This window comes from Capra hircus, chromosome 2, assembly GCF_001704415.2.
Source record: "Capra hircus breed San Clemente chromosome 2, ASM170441v1, whole genome shotgun sequence".
NCBI lineage: Eukaryota > Metazoa > Chordata > Mammalia > Artiodactyla > Bovidae > Capra > Capra hircus.
The window spans coordinates 118,896,552-118,913,430 of NC_030809.1; the positions used below are offsets into that span (position 1 = coordinate 118,896,552).

The 16,879-nt window shown below is 38.9% G+C and overlaps 1 protein-coding gene across 3 annotated transcripts in view; it reads right to left on the reverse strand.

The window, feature by feature from the left end:
* Positions 1 to 16,879, reverse strand: part of ZNF385B (zinc finger protein 385B) — a 480,906-nt gene that overhangs the window by 22,012 nt on the left and 442,015 nt on the right. For all 3 annotated transcript variants that reach the window (XM_018065263.1, XM_018065260.1, XM_018065272.1), the window contains one exon: positions 14,471 to 14,633. In XM_018065263.1, the coding sequence (XP_017920752.1) occupies positions 14,471 to 14,633 (163 nt within the window). The remainder of the gene's footprint in view (positions 1 to 14,470; positions 14,634 to 16,879) is intronic.

Consider the following 16,879-nt stretch of genomic DNA (forward strand, 5'->3'; position numbering starts at 1 on the left):
CATATGGCTTATGATATGTAAAACGAAGCAAAGGACTTGCATGACAAGCTCAAAAACACCAAAAAGCTAAGTACCGACATGGAAATGAAAGCTAGTTTATGAAATTCTCATAGCACTAAAATATTATACATTGGGTCAATATGATGCTTGCGGGCTCTTTTCATCTCATGCCACGTTACCATGGCTCTAGCTAAATTCCAGAAATCCTGTCTCTTCAAGCATGGTTTATCACTGTGAAGCTTGCTAATTCCTAATTAACTATGTTTATGTCTAATTTTCATATCTTGGCCTTTAGACTAATCCTGGAAGCATGGGAAATTATCTATAAATAAAAGTGACTCTACTGAATCGGAATGTGCATGCACTTACGATTAAAAAAATAAAGCGTATTTAAGTAACTTAGGATCCATCAGTCAGGTGACTAGTTTTATAAGTTCAAAACAGGTCCTGTGCTGTAATTTTCTGCCAGGCTCAGTAGTGACTGAGGACATCCCTGCCCTTTCCATTTGAAAGCCTGTGTCAATCAGGTTCTGGCCAATGGGCTACACCCCCCTCAGTGATTTTGTGACCCAATGAAATGATTGTCACTGCCCTCCTTGTCTGAGCACCACATGACACCTGCTCCATTGTCCCTTGTGCCACTTTATGGGAGAGTAGAAGCTGCCAGTCTTGCACTCAGATAAAACAGTGGCATCTCCAAATATCTCCATGCTGGAAGTTGGCAGCTTATACTCTGTATCAGTGAGCTGGCACTGATATAGTGAACTTGTCACTTCTAAGTGAGCACAAAAGAGGGCTTATTTGCTAGACCTTGAATCTAATGAACAGCTTTCTCCTATTTTGTATAGTTTTCCAGTCATTTGACTTATACAATAGAGAAATCATATTTCGACTTCTTCAGGTTAAAAAATTGCCCCTTTTCTGATTTGTCATCAAGAGGTGTGACACAGTTATTTCTGAGGCAGCTTTATTATGGAAAACAGAATAAGTAACTCATGTCACTCAAATCAAATCCCTCGGGGAGTAGGTCCAGTAGCGATTCAAAAGCCAGGAATAAGATTAAAAACCAATTTTCTAGGTGGAATGAGGAACAGGTTCTTTTTCTTCTAAACTAATGGCCCTTCACAGAGGAAACATTCACAAGGTACAAGGGGGACATTTGAATTCTCTCCCTCCCACCTTCTTCCTTTCTTTAGGAATGCAGACTTTAGGCTTAGCTTTGAGGCTCCAGGCAGGGTGAGGAGCACACTGATGATGGAAAGGTCAGCCTGAGAGGTACTGAGGAAACTGAGTCCTCACCTACAATGTCTATCTTTACCTAATAGAGAATGTATAAAACATTGTCAGCCAACAAGTTTAGTGCCTTAGGCTGTTCCAAGGAGACAGGTACAGGCTTTTATTCTGCATGGACTTAGCTGGGTACTGCCTGCCCTAAGGAGACTGTGTAGATTTTCAGGGGCTGGACTGCCCAGGTTTAAGGAAACTACCAACCCCTCAAAAATATATCACTAAAAGGCAATCATACTTCTCCATTTCAAATCTAGCATTTGTACCTAAATTCAATCTGCTGCTTTACTGCAAAGTTGTCAAAACCAGCTTTATATTTAAGACATACAGGTTGCAGGAAAAAGTCTGTCGACCAGAGAAAGTCTCCTTTAAAAAGGTGAGATTGATTTAAGAAGCCTGATCTCTAAAGGGGTTTGTCTAGGGTGTCTCATCATGGTTAGGGGTACTGCAACATGGGGGCTTATGACTGTGACCACGATGAAATTGAGCAAGAAAGAGATATGACATTGTACTGCAGACTGTGAGCTTCCCAACTATAATACAAAAAAAATGGCTAAGAGTTTCTTTCCTGCCCACCTGTGCCCCAAGGTATATAAACCTCATTAAGTCATTGGTTGTGGTGGTGGTTTAGCTCTAAGTTGCATCCTACTCTTGCGACCCCATGGACTATAGTCCACCAGGCTCCTCTCTCTATGGGATTTCCCAAGCAAGAATAGTGGAATGGGTTGCCATTTCCTTCTCCAGAGCATCTTCCCCATCCAGGGTTTGAACCAGCATCTTAAACCCACGTCTCCTGCACTGCAGGCAGATTCTTTACTACTGGGCCACCAGTAGGACGCTAGAAAAGACGTCATAGAAAGGACGCTCCATCAACTCATTAGAAGAAGTTCTTTTGCAAGTAATATGGTATGTGGAGAATAGAGAGAAAAAAAAAAAACAACAACAACAAACCCACAATCCTCTTAAACACTAAACAGGAGTTTTTAACCTGGGGTCTGTGGACTTCCAAGGGGTCCATGAGTTCTCAGGATCCATGAACTTGGATGACAAAAAGATATATTTTCATGTATCTCTAACTGAAATTCACCATATCCTTCAATTATAAATGAAGGCAACAAACTACAGCAGTCTGGGTAATATATTTGCCTTTGTCACCCATACATGTCAGATATTTTCAAATGAGATATCACAGTTGTCATAGAAAGGTTAAATACTGTTTAGCAACACTTCAAAATTATGGCAGATATTAGACCAGCTGTTAGATCTTATTTAACCCATTATTGGTATAATACTGTATCATAACAAACATTGACAATGGTATTTTAATACAATTGGCTTCCTTTGTAAAACTATAAATTTCATTTTATGGGTTTAAAAACACCATTCAGAGAACAGGCTTCACTAGTCAGCCACAGGAACACAGTGGCTAAGACTCCGCACTCCCAGTGCAGGGAGCCTGGGTTCAGTCCCTGATAAGGGAACTAGATCCCACATGCTACAACTAAGAGTTTGCATACTGCAAATAAAGATCCCGCATGCCACAACTAAACCTGAAAGCAGCCAAATAAATAATAACAGAATAAAAACTTAAAAGTTTAGAAAAAGAACCACTGTGTTTAGGCCCATCACTTTATTGTGCCCATACTACCTTCATTTCTGTGCCTCACCATCATTTCAACTACTTTCTCACCAACATCCTGAATTCCTTCTCTTGTCCCCAAGTGTTCTTTCATTGTCTCAGATGTTTAAATAGGGCAGTCTTTCACATCTTCTGTTGTCGGCAGTACTGGTCCTTTTTCTGAGAATCCTCTTCCCTCCACCCCTAACCAGAGCCTCTGTGTCTCTCCCAACAGACAGAGACAGCTTCAGTCTCCTGCCTAAGCTCTTCCTTCGTTCCCAGACTAGGTCAGCATCCCTTTCTTTCTGTCAACCTTGTCATCATCTGTTCAGTAGTACCCTTCCAGCTGGATGCTCTAATGAGGGCAAAGCCCACACTGGCCTGGTTCACTATCATGTATCCAGTGTGTAGTGTCAGGCTGGATACCTATGGGAACTCAATAAATATGTGTAAATACATGCACCAAAAAACCATTCTCTAACTTATGCTTTAATATATTTTGTAACTTTTTGATTTAATGTATTGTTCTCTTGTTTCATGTTGTTACTTTTATTTGCTTTAAAGCGGCATAATATTCTATGGGGTATAAGTACTTTTAAAAAATAATTTCCCTAGCTGATCATCTTGTTTTCAGTTTTTACTAATGCTGTGATGAATGTCTTCATGTATATCATTTTATTTTTCTTGCTTTGTATTTAGGATTATTTCCTTAGTATAAATTACAGGAAGAGGAGTTAATTCATCTATGGGAATGAACATTTTTATGGTTCTTGATTTATTCTGTGACATTGCTTTCCAAAAGGAGTCTCTCAATTTAAAATGCCATAAATAACATAAATAGAACATTTGCTAATGATTTTTCAAAGTACTTAAAATGACATCTGCTAGACAGTCATCGCTGGATTGGTCAGTAATGGGGTAACATTTTTGTTGAAAAGGATAACATAAAAAACTTCTCTTTAACTCAAAATGTAGTACACTAATTTCCACATGGAGGAAAATATTTTATTTGTTAACAGAGAACTAAGGACAAAGATATTGTGCCAGGGAAGACAAATTGTTTTACCTTAGATATAGTCATTTTGTTAGTTAAATGGGCAAAATTCATTGAAGACTCTATCTGAAATTCAAATATTTGAAAGCAAGGAATAAAATAATCTCTATTATGATATGAATTATGTCATTTCATATTGAAAGGACAAAGAACATACTTTCTAGAGCCTAAGTAATTAATATATTAATAGCATACAAGAAACAAAAATTTAAATACTAAGAATTTTTTGCAAGATGTTAGAAATAAAATGTATGGGCTGACAGATTTCTCCTTATTTAAAGACATACATGCCAGCAGGGACTTGTCAGGCAGGGCTGTGTTTCTCCTTCTAATTCCATGTTCCCTCCTGCTCCTTTCGTCTCAGTAGCCAACCTGGGCTTCAGGTGAGGCTGCTTCTTCATGAGTAGTACTCAATTTTCTCCCTCAATACATGAAGTTGTTTTGGGTTGCCCCTTGTTTTAATACCCTAGCTACACATAGAACAGATTGTTGAGTTAGGAGGTGGGGTGTCCATCTTATTGAATATGAAGAAACAGAGCTAACCAGTGTCTTGTTGGAGAAGGCAATGGCACCCCACTCCAATACTCTTGCCTGGAAAATCCCATGGGCGGAGGAGCCTGGAAGGCTGCAGTCCATGGGGTCGCTGAGTGTTGGACACGACTGAGCGACTTCACTTTCACTTTTCACTTTCACGCACTGGAGAAGGAAATGGCAACCCACTCCAGTGTTCTTGCCTAGAGAATCCCAGGGACGGGGGAGCCTGGTGGGCTGCTGTCTATGGGGTCAGACACGCTTGAAGCGACTTAGCAGCAGCAGCAGCAGCAGCAGCAGTGTCTTGTTGCCCTGTTCATATTCTGGGGGGGGGGGTACCAGAGCTTACCCCGTTAAATTCTTCTTAATGATAGTAGTCTAATATATGCTGACTATGTGACTGCTGTGTGCAGGATGCAATACCAGCATCTGCAGGGGACATAATGGATGATACGTTAACCAGTGGGAGACAGGTAGAAAGATATTTCCTGCATTACACAAATATGCACAGAAGAGCAAGAAGGGTCCTTCCACATCTTTAAATGTCCCACTGGGAGAGCTCAGGTTCATCAGACCCTAATGTCCTGGAATGAAGACAAAAATGCAAATAATTGAACTGAGCTAATAAATCAAGTGCTTCACTATGGCTTAGTGGTAAAGAATCTGCCTTCAGTGAGACTCGGGTTTGATCCCTGGGTTGGGAAGATACCCTGGAGAAGGAAATGGCAAGCCACTCCAGTATTCTTGCTTGGGAAATCCCATGGACAGAGGAGCCTGGTGGGCTACAGTACATGGGGTTGCAAAAGAGTCAGACTAAACAATAACAGCAATAAAACAAGCACATAAAGGGATGTAAGAGTAGGTCGCTGTTGCATGGCATGAAATGGTCATAAACTCAAAAGGACAGTGTCTTCAGTGAGCCAGGCACATTTATTCACTCATTATTCCTGACAACAACTGTGGGAGGTAGATATCAGCTCCCCCATTTTATGGATGGGGAAAGAGAAGGTCAATGAACATTACTTAGTCAGAGTAAAACATTCAGTGAGAGGTGGAAATAAACAAGTTTATGCTCTTTCTACTACATGCTAGGTAGGTAAAGGTACTCAAGAATCATACCCTGGTTACTATATCTTTATCCAAAGCTACTCAAAAATTGATTTTTAAAAAACAGTTGTAAAGTAGAATGGGGAAAGAAACAACCCACATTTCTGAGATGTCAGACCCAGTGAAAAAGAATCTCAAACAGTCTTCAAAAAGCATGTACAGTAAAGTTCATGAACCTTCATCTAAAGGCAGTGTATCATGGTAGCAAATTTGAGGGATCACCTGGGTGAGACCTTGAAACTACTTTTCATCTGAATGACTCTGAGCCATTATTTCCCCTCTCTGGGTCTCATGTTCTAGTATCCCTCAAAGGATTTTTATAATTAAATAAGATAATCTATATAAAATGTTTAGACGTTGGTACTTTGTGCAGATTACAACAAACTGTGGGAAATTCTTAAAGAGATGAAAAAGTTGGCTTAAAACTCAACATTCAGAAAACTGAGATCATGGCATCTGGTCCCATCACTTCATGGCAAATAGATGGGCAAGCAATTGAAACAGTGAGAGACTTTTTTTTTTGGCTCCAAAATTACTGCAGATGGTGACTTCAGCCATGAAATTAAAAAACGCTTGCTCCTTGGAAGAAAAGCTATGACCAACCTAGACAGCATATTAAAAAGCAGAGACACTACTTTGCCGAGCAAGGGCCATCTAGTCAAAGCTATGCTTTTTCCAGTAGTCTTATATGCATGTGAGAGTTCGACTATAAAGAAAGCTGAGCACTGAAGAATTGATACTTTTGAACTGTGGAGTTGGAGAAGACTCTTGAGAGTCCCTTGGACAGCAAGGAGATCCAACCAGTCAATCCTAAAGGAAGTTAGTCCTGAATATTCATTGGAAGGACTGATGCTAAAGCTGAAACTCCAATACTTTGGCCACCTGATGTGAAGAACTGATTCATTGGAAAAGACCCTGATGCTGGGAAAGATTGAGAGTGGGAGAAGGGGACGACAGAGGATGAGATGGTTGAATGGCATAACTGACTCAATGGACATGAGTTTAGCAGGCTCTGGGAATTGGTGATGGACAGAGAAGCCTGGTGTGCTGTAGTCCATGGGGTTGCAAAGAGTCAGAGATGACTGAGTGGCTGAACTGAAATGAACCAGGCATATAATGATATACATTAATTATCAGTTGTACTGCTGTTAAAGTAATTTTTTTTGCATATAAGTCTAATAAGCTTGGATCTGTTTTATCTGTTTTCTAGAATATACTATATTAGGTGCAGCATAATAAAAGATAATGATAGCTGACTACCACAAGGGGCAGCTGTCACCTCTCATTGAAAGTAGCTGAAATAAGACCCCACAGGAGGACCAAAAACAACCTCCCTCTCCAAAACTGTAAGAACATTAATAATAGTTGTTTTAATTATGCTTTACACTTTGCAAAGTCCTTTTGCAATCATTTCATTTGATTCAAGCAACATTACTGTTTTGTAGGGAGGGCATTACTCCCACTTTACCAATGAGAAAAGAGAGTCTCAGAGAAGGGAATGCCTTCTCTAGAATCATAGCTAGTCAAAAGAGCAAAGAGTACCACAGTCTATACATGTGCTGTGCAGTATGGTAGCCATATGTGGCTACCTAAATAGAATTAAACATGCAGCTCCCCAGGAGCACAAACCACATTTTAAGAGCTGAAGAGTTCATGGCACTCGTGTTGGACAACCCAGATTACAGATCACTTTCTTCACCATAGAAGGTTTTATTGTTATGCTGGTCTATAGAAATGAGAGCACCAAACCATTACTGCATAATACTATGCCCAGTGTCCACGACAGCGAGCCTGATTCTCAGAGAGAGATGTCAGGGAAAAGGAAAATACTTTAGAAATGTTTTTATGAAAAACACTAAACTTTTAGCTCTAATTATAGAGTTAAATTTGTGCGGCACTAGGCTATAAGCATCATCAGAACTGCCCAGAATCCCCCAAAGTACCTAGAACCAGTGCTCTGCAAACAGAATCTACAAATATTTATTTAGTTGTTCTATTTCATGATTGACTCATTTCAGGAAAATATGTCAGTATACGAGAATTCTTCCTGAAGCAAATAAATTGAATGTCATAAAAATGTAATAATCTTTGTTAAAATCTCAAGGGAATTTATGTTTGTACATTTATAAAATTTAGTGTACATACAAAGTCTTTTTATATTTCAATATCTATTTGATGCAGAAAAATTGTAAATAAATATAATCAAAAAGATGAATGCTAGTTAAAATAAATATGTTTGAAGATGAGAAATATTTTTAATAATGATATAAGCCTTAAAATAATGGTTTATAGCATATCCCCAGTAAGTCATAAGTTAACAGATCCTCAGTAAATCATACGTTGGTCTTAACTTTTGGTTCATTTTCTTAGAGCAACACTAGGAAATAACTTTTAGAAGTGGAGAGCCTGACAATAAGTGCTCGGTATTACTTTAAAGCGATACAAAATGCTCAGAAGTTTCAGAAGTTAGTTTCCAGAGGATGACAAATACTTGACTACACAAGAGTCATCAGCCTTGCCTGGCAGGATGGTGCTGTCAAATTCAAGGTGCACGGACATAGATGGAGGCAGTTTCATTTTTTAAATTGACTTTGAAAGTCTTAATGATATATGTACATTTCATGGAAATATGAGCTTTACTATAATGGTCTGTTCTCTTTAGACAGATGGGACTCAATTTATGTTCTACATGATTGTATCCCAGAATTTCAGCCTTAAGATGTTTGTCATAATATAGTTAATCTATTATTTTATGAGGGCTACTAAATCTTGGCCTCTTGAATTTGGGTAGATGCATGCCGAATTTATGGCGGCGCTTGTCTAAAAATGACAGATGCTGCCAAAGCAGAAAACTATCATTTTCTTCTACTCAACAGCACAAGGTCTTGGTGCGAGAGACAGAAATGGGGGAAAGAGGCATTTACAAAGGCCTTGCTGGCTAATCAATGGAGTCCTGCAGCAGTCTGTGGAAATGAGAAGCTGTCAGATGGGAAACTTAGCCCCATTTGTAACAACACATAAAAACTGTGAAACACACAGGGGAACCCATAAAAATGACGAGGCGAGGGTCTCCATTTGTATCTTTGGCAGAAAAACTCTTCGACAAAATTGAAAAATGCAGTTTCATAAAGTAATGGGATGACCATAAAAAGCTGAACTGTAGCCTTTCCAGGCAAATCGTACTGATGTACTAGTTGATAACTGCTCTGGGTTCACACCTGAGGAATTCCCACCATGCAAAAGCACATTATGCTGAAAACTAAAACAGGTTTTGAGATGTCCTCACTTCTTTCCTTCCTTCTTAGGTATTTTCTGGGGCTGTCATCTCTATCTCCATGTTATGGTCATGGGTATAGGATAAACAGGGCTTCTTAGGTGGCGCTGGTGGTAAGGAATCTGCCTGCTAATGCAGGAGACACAAGAGACGTGGGTTCAGTCCCTGAGTCAGGAAGATCCCATGGAGGAGGGCATGGCAACCCACTCCAGTATTCTTGCCTGGAGAATCCCGTGGACAGAGGAGGCTGGTGGGCTATAGTCCATAGGATCACAAAGAGTCAGACAAGATTGAAGTGACTTGCACACACACATACACATAAGGGATAAAAAAAACACTGTTTCTGTGCCCAGTGGAAATCTTTTAGAGGGGTGGTCCAAATGCTACTGCAATTGTGGACAATATTCAGGAAAATCCACTGGACCCCTAAGGAGGCAGCCAAGGCTCTGCCATATTGGTGATGCTCTTGTGCTCTGCTGACCTCTATCTCAAGGAGTGTGTCTGCCTCCAGTTACATAAAGTCAACAGCTGTCAAGCAGGAGCTTTGAGAACACTTGCCATGTACCTAAAATGAGTGTTTTCATTCAAACTTGTCCTTGAAAAAATCTCTAAAACTCCTAGAGCTTTGGTCTCTTGCAGTTAAATGAAACAGACAACATATTGCACAGAAACGAAGGATTATCAATAAAACAAAGCCTTAATGGCCCTTTCACTGCCACCTCTCCTGCTGAAAAATACCAAGAGACAGCAAACAATTTAAAAGTAATACGTAGTCCTACTCAATAGTCCTTAAAAAAGTGGGTTAGTGGTTTCTGACTTTGCCCACTGGGACACTTGAATTAATTTTTCCAAGTCAGGAAAGTTTAGAAGTAATGGGAACAGTGGAATCTGCATGGGACAAGAAGCCCCAAGTTCCTACTCTGACTCTACTGGGATATGAGTGGTGCAAGCTCACAAAGCCATTTCATTTTTCTAAGACCCAGCTCCTTCAATGTTGCCATATTTTTGGGAGCAGCTTGAAGATGGCTACTGTATGTTATTTTTCTTTGTAGCCCTAGGAGACAATACGGTAAAAGGAACAAAACCCCACTACTTCGGAAGCTCCTTGGGAGCAAGAAAGTGTCTTTCTGTTGATTGTTGTACCCTAGAAATGGCAAATGCTATAAATGCACTACACTACTTAGCTGGGAGGGATTGGGGGCAGGAGGAGAAGGGGACGACAGAGGATGAGATGGCTGGATGGCATCACTGACTCGATGGACGTGAGTCTGAGTGAACTCTGGGAGTTGGTGATGGACAGGGAGGCCTGGTGTGCTGCGATTCATGGGGTTGCAAAGAGTCGGACACGACTGAGCGACTGAACTGAACTGAACTTAGCATAGATAATAAATACTTGCTGAGTGAATAAATGGATATAGAGTTTATTGTGTGCATGTATGAAAGAGGGATACTAGTCTCAGCCTGACCAGTCACCGAGTTGTTGAGAGGGTCATACGAAAATAGTTACACGACTGGATTTTATAAACAGAAAAAACCCAAGGTATTCCTATTGTTACATTTTAAGCAGAACATGTTGGTTCCATCATTTTTTGCTCTTAATTGCATTTATAAATATATTTATAGCATTTTGAATCATTCCATCTGCTTTCATCTTTTTAGACAGCAACTGATTAAAAGCTGTTTAGTTTTAAATAGCTTTATATACTTTGAGCTAGACGTGTATTTTCCCCATCTTGATACCTAATTAATTAAAAAAAATCTTGTGCTAAAGACTAGACATATGGACCATTAGGTTGAATTGTCACAATATTTTATCTCTAGGTTGATTATCAAAATATTTCATTATTTTCACAAAAAAAGGTTTTCCAAAGGCTCTGTTTTTTGAGTCTGCTATGAGTGGTTAAATGCTGTCACAAAGAGCATTCAACTTGATATATGGGGCATATTATCACAGGGAAGTGTACTGTCATATGGCATTATGACACTTGAACTCCAGGGAGAAATTTGGGTAGAGTGTCTGGCCAATATGTTCTAGCCATCTTCCTGAAGCTGCCTAATGCTTGCTGTGTCTTGACCCCAATTTTCCCAAAGCACATTTATCCTCCCTCCTACAAAGTTTTGAACTCCCACTGATACAGCATGAAAAGTGGGGATAGATCCCAGAAGACTAGAAAGCTATTTCTTTGGATTTCATGTTTAATTCTATTCTAACTTCTAAAAAGTGAATAGGACAGCTATCCTTGCCTGAAATAAAACATATTTAGCTTTTTTCAATCATGTGGTCAGAGCTTCTTATAGTAAATGAAATCCCTGTTACTGTAGTTTAAACTCATTTTCTTTACAGATTTGAAAGAAAAAAAGAGAGAAAGCTTCCAATAATACCCTGAACTTTTTTTATCTGATAGTTTCATTATAACAAATCTCAGATCCAGACACAACATGATCAAATTATGTCTCCAAATGCATCGTAAAAAATGTTGCCCCAGTTGCTAAAATAGCAGGTAATAAGGCTTTTCTAGCTCTTAGAAGATTGTTAGGTCACTTCTTAGAATAAATAATCGGTGTTCTCAGGGAGTAAAGTGAGATCATCTGTCAGTCCCATACTTCTTGTCAGATTCTTTGAGATGATATTTTTTTCTTGACTGATTTTCAGTGAATCCCCAGATGCTGTACTCCCAGAAGCTCCCTCTCTTAAAAGTTGGCTATTCCCTCTTCCTCAGAATTTGCCCTCATTGAACAATACTCTATTGCTAAGTTATTGATGCTTAAATGTGAGAAAGGAAATTGAATCACTAAATCCTTTGGATGCTTTGAATGCCTGGATTTTGAAATCTGGTAGCTGAGACATCATGTTACTAGCATATTCCCTTTTTACTCAGATATCTCAGATTCACATAGACACTGCTTAAACTCACTTGATAGGAACTCTTCATTCAAAAGAAAAAAATCAATGCTAGTGAATTTCAGTCTTGTAAGAATTATCAGTCAACCACGACTTCTCACTGTGACTGTTACTCTACTTTTTGGCTGACTCCTTACAGGCAGAGTTGTCTGAAATAAAACACTTCAGTTAATTAAGTACCACACTCCTTCCTATTCCCTCCCCCTTCCCTCTGTGGCCCACCTAGACTGTTTATGAAGGTGTGGTCCCTGGGTCTCCTATTCTCCTAAAATGGGGTTTTAAAATCAAAACCAGTTACCAAAATGTCATGACTGTCTCTCATAATAATGTTATGACAAAGGGAACTTTTTAAGGATTTAGAACTAGGTGGTCAACAATAGGTTTTGTATTACATTATTTAGACCAGATTTCCCATCTGGGCAAACTTTATAATTTTTAACTTGAATATTGTACAAGACACATGTGTAAATTCTTGCTTAGAAGCCAACATTTAGTTGAAGGAGAAAAAAAACCCCATATATCTATTTAGCAAATATAACCCACTTTATTTTTAAATAGTGGCATTTTTCAACAGCTTTGGTATTGCTTTTTAGATATAATAGGACAAATTAAATGTTTCACCAGTATTAATATTTAAAACATGAAGAAACAAAAAAGTAATTTGAATGACCTAACCAATGACTTGCCTAATAATTTATCAAGATTTTGAGTACGAAAAACATGGAAAAGTGAGGTAACCCTCAAATACATATAGCTTCCATGACTTTTAATCCAAGTCTGGACAATGACATGGTGAGTGAGGTCAATACTGTTGGACAACAGGTATTTTGGGGGATACATAGGGGAGTGGCAGAAGAAGCAGAGGATGTGGGATTAAAGCCCACCACACAGCTACTGGAGAAGAGACTCTGGGCTTAAGATGTTTTTCTCTCCCCACTGTCATCTCCTAGGGTTCTTCTAGATCTCAGTTCTCTTTCCTTGTTTATACCACTACTGTGCTTGATCTTGGTGTGTTCCTATTACCTGCTAGGCAAACATGATTATTTGTAAAGTCTTAAATAAGCTGAAGGAATGGAGTGACAATAACCTCCACTGTTTTTATCAGTTTGCTTATAAGGACTACTGTGGATAAATAGCACAATTCAGGTAAGAAAACCTTTCTCAGAATATTATTTCATAGAGGCAACAATATCCTGTAGAAAATGAAATCAGGCAGGAAGTCAGAGATGATGGATCCTGGTCTTCCAAACACTGGGTAACGCTGGGCAAATAGCGGATACAATGTGGACCTCACCGTGGCTTGCTGTTTTATAAACTGGAGATAATATTTGACTCTAATAACTGATAAGTCTGGGTTAAAGATTTATTTGCTAATATGCAAAAAAAGGTTTTGTTCTTTAGAAGGGGAGAAGTATGATGTAATAATTTAGCATTTATTATCTGTTCATCAGGTATCATGATTTAGTGATCCTATCACACAGAGAATAAAAGTCTTTTATCACCAAGTTTGAATCAGCTCATTCATTCCAGGCTTCAGAGCTTTGGGCACCAGCATCTATGGGACCTCACCAATAATGGTCCCTTTTTACATAGTTTCTTTGTCCGATGAGGGTTTTCTGAATCCTCCTCTTACAAATGGATTTGTTTTTCTCTCAAGCCCCTAGGAAACCACAGGAAAGCATTCTTAAGTCTCCTCCTGAAATTCTATAATGATTTGGAGAGCAGAAGAAAATCAGAAGGGCAGTGTGTGTCTGTGTGCTTCCAACAACAGAGACGTGCCTAAAGAGAGAGTCAAACATAGGAGAAAAGGACCATTCTCTCAGTTTTCCTTCATAGGCAGTCACTGCAACGACTCCTCCATCTTAGGTGCTGACAGGTGGCTGTGAACATGTGAAAGCCTATTAAACATCCAATTTCATGGCATACCCACTAGAAATACAATTTTTTTCTCTTCTTCCTGAGTCATTCAGTTTGAACCTACTCAGAAAAACTGCTGATTCACTGGGACTATGAATTAGAGACTCTTCTTAAGCAGGCCATGAATAGCCCATTTCCGATTATATAAAGTTGTTTTAGTCAGTTCATAACTGTGAAAAGTTCCTTTAAAATCTTTGAGTTCATTTATAACTCTGAGGGGAAGTCTACAAAGACCTTAAAAAATCAATATCTTTTATTATTAGACACATTTCTAGATTCACTTAATAGTGTTACTCTCTCTAAAAACTTTACTCTGTTGCCCTTCAACTCCCCTTTACTGGGGTAAGAAAAAATAAAAAATGTCTGTTAATAAACAAGTTTGAGAATTTCTTGACTGAAAAAGTCCATTGCAAAAACCAAACATAAAATGAATAAAGGGGAATAATAAACTCAGTATTTTAGACCCATTTCTTGATTTTTGTCTGAACACAATGTGACCAAGAAGCTTCCACTTGTTTTCATGCATATATTATATATATATATATATATTTACACACACACATATATACTTAAAGGTATATATTTAACAACATGGAATGGTAACATATCAAATGCTCAGATTCCGTGCAAACACACAACCTTTCCTGTGAAGGAAATATATTCATATTATAAAAACAAATCATGGAGAGTAACATGCAACAGTGGAGGGGAAGAGAACGGGGTAGGGACAGAGGACCAGGAGGAACACAAAGAATGTAAAGAACAAAAAGTGTCATTGACCTGATTTGTCAGAGTTGTTGCCTGTGATGGGAGTGATGGAGCAGCTGGGATTAGCCTTTGCGCTGTCCTTGGAAGAAACCATTTTGGGTTTATTTTTCGTTGCCTCTAGTGCTTTGACCTTCTTGGCATGTTTACTTCCTTTGTAGTGGGCCTCGGCCTGGCTCTACAAAGGAGAACAAATCAGGCTCATTGTTTTGCTACTTACAAACACCACAATGGATGATCATGCAGGAAAAAATACATTCAGTCATAGGCACCACAGACATTTATAGCTCAGCACTCAACTACGTTTTTGGCATTCAATGAGTAGCAGACCAGTATCTAAGAGATTTTTGCATACTGAGACCTTCTATTACAACACAGAGGATCTGTGTCTTTCAAAACCAGACATTATACAAGTGGACAAAAGGGTTAGGGCAAAACTGGGATGAAGGTGAACTTTGTCATTAATGTCTTCCCACCACTGCCCATCGGGGTTGCTTGTCAAATGTTTGGCTGACAACAAGCACCTTGAGTGTCCTACCCGGGTAAGACCTTACACGACCACTCCATTTAGTTTCCCTTTAGCTACAAATCTGTCTTCCCTGCACCTATATTCCTCTTGGCTCTGCTCTGAGAGCAAGTGATGTAACAAAGCAACCAGCTAGTGAGTGGAAATGGCACTGCATTGTGGAGTCATCTCTGCGTGCTTAACATGTCATTCTGATGACTCCAGTTCTAAGAACAGACAATATAAGTCACAAAGGAAATAAGGAAAATGCTTGTTTTTGACCTCAGATGTGATTCGGAAGTCAAAGCAGTTAGTATTACATTCATGTATACACAAAGCATAGGTGAAACTATGACTTCAATACTAAATAAAAAAAAAAAAAGAAGAGTGATCAAGGCAGGTGAATATTAAAAATTTTCAAAAGACAAAAACAAGTTATGGAAAAACAAGAAAACATTTAGTCAATTTGCTGATTTCTGGAAAGTTTTCCTCTACCTAAAGAACAAGGATTTTACCTTTTTGACATCTAGTATAATGCACATATTAACTGAAGAATTAAGTATATTTGCTCCAGTTTCGGAGAAGGCAATGGCACCCCAAATCCAGTACTCTTGCCTGGAAAATCCCATGGATGGAGGAGCCTGGTAGGCTGCAGTCCATGGGGTCCCTAGGAGTCGGACACAACTGAGTGACTTCCCTTTCACTTTTCACTTTCATGCATTGGAGAAGGAAATGGCAACCTACTCCAGTGTTCTTGCCTGGAGAATCCCAGGGACGGGGGAGCCTGGTGGGCTGCCATCTATGGGGTCGCACAGAGTTGGACACGACTGAAGCGACTTAGCAGCAGCAGCAGCAGCTCCAATTTCATTTAAAACAGACCCCAAACATATAAACAAACTAAAACATATATGTAAAAAAACAAACATACATTATATGGTATATTAGCTTTGTTAGAAAGGTAAAGATGCTGATAAGCCTGTTATATAAAATAAGCGAAAGCGAAAGTTTCTGTTCGAAGATTCCTAAAATAATAACTTTTTAAATTTCAGTTTTCCTTATATACACTTGTGTGTGTTTGAAGGCGGTAATATTCATGTTTTCATCCATTTTCCTCAGCAAGCAGAATACAGGTAGTGTGTGTGTGTGTGTGTGTGTGTGTGTGTGCACATGTGTGTAGGTAGATGTGGCAATGGACAGAAGGAGCAGGTTTTACTTCTACATTTCAATTAAATATGTGATTTTCCTAGCACATAACCTGGATCCCCCAAGGTTAACAGATTTGAATTGACTATACTTAGTCCCTAACTTTCTGAATATTTTTTCATAAATATCACTGTAGACTGTCACTGACTTATCATTGTTCTTAGTTGGTTTGCTCAAGGACTTCTCATGCTGTTCTCTGTCAAGGTAAAAAAAATCCAATCCTAAGGGAGGAAAAAGTGTAATAAAAGTTTTATTAACATCTGAGAATGGTAAACTCCAGCAAATACTGTTGGGTAGGCATAAATTAAGAAAATACACAAATAAAAATTTAAAAATTGATAATATGAAGAAATAACAACAATGACCAATATTATTGAGCCTCTGCCAAGAACGGTTTTAAGCGTATTATATGTGTTCGCTCATATAATTATCATAATACCCTGTAAGGTAGGTACAAATATTGGTCAACACTTTACAAATAGAACAGTGGGCATGAGAAGTTACATACTTTATCAATAGTCACACAGGTAGGTGTAGAAGCCACTTTGCAGATCTGAAATGCTTCCACGTGTAACCCTATTTAACTACATGTTACTGTTGTTGCTTCAGTCACTAAGTCTTGTAGAACTCCTTTGCACACCAGGCGCCTCTGCCATGGGATTTGCTAGGCAAGAATACTGGAATGGGTTGCCATTTTCTTCTCCAGGGGATCTTCC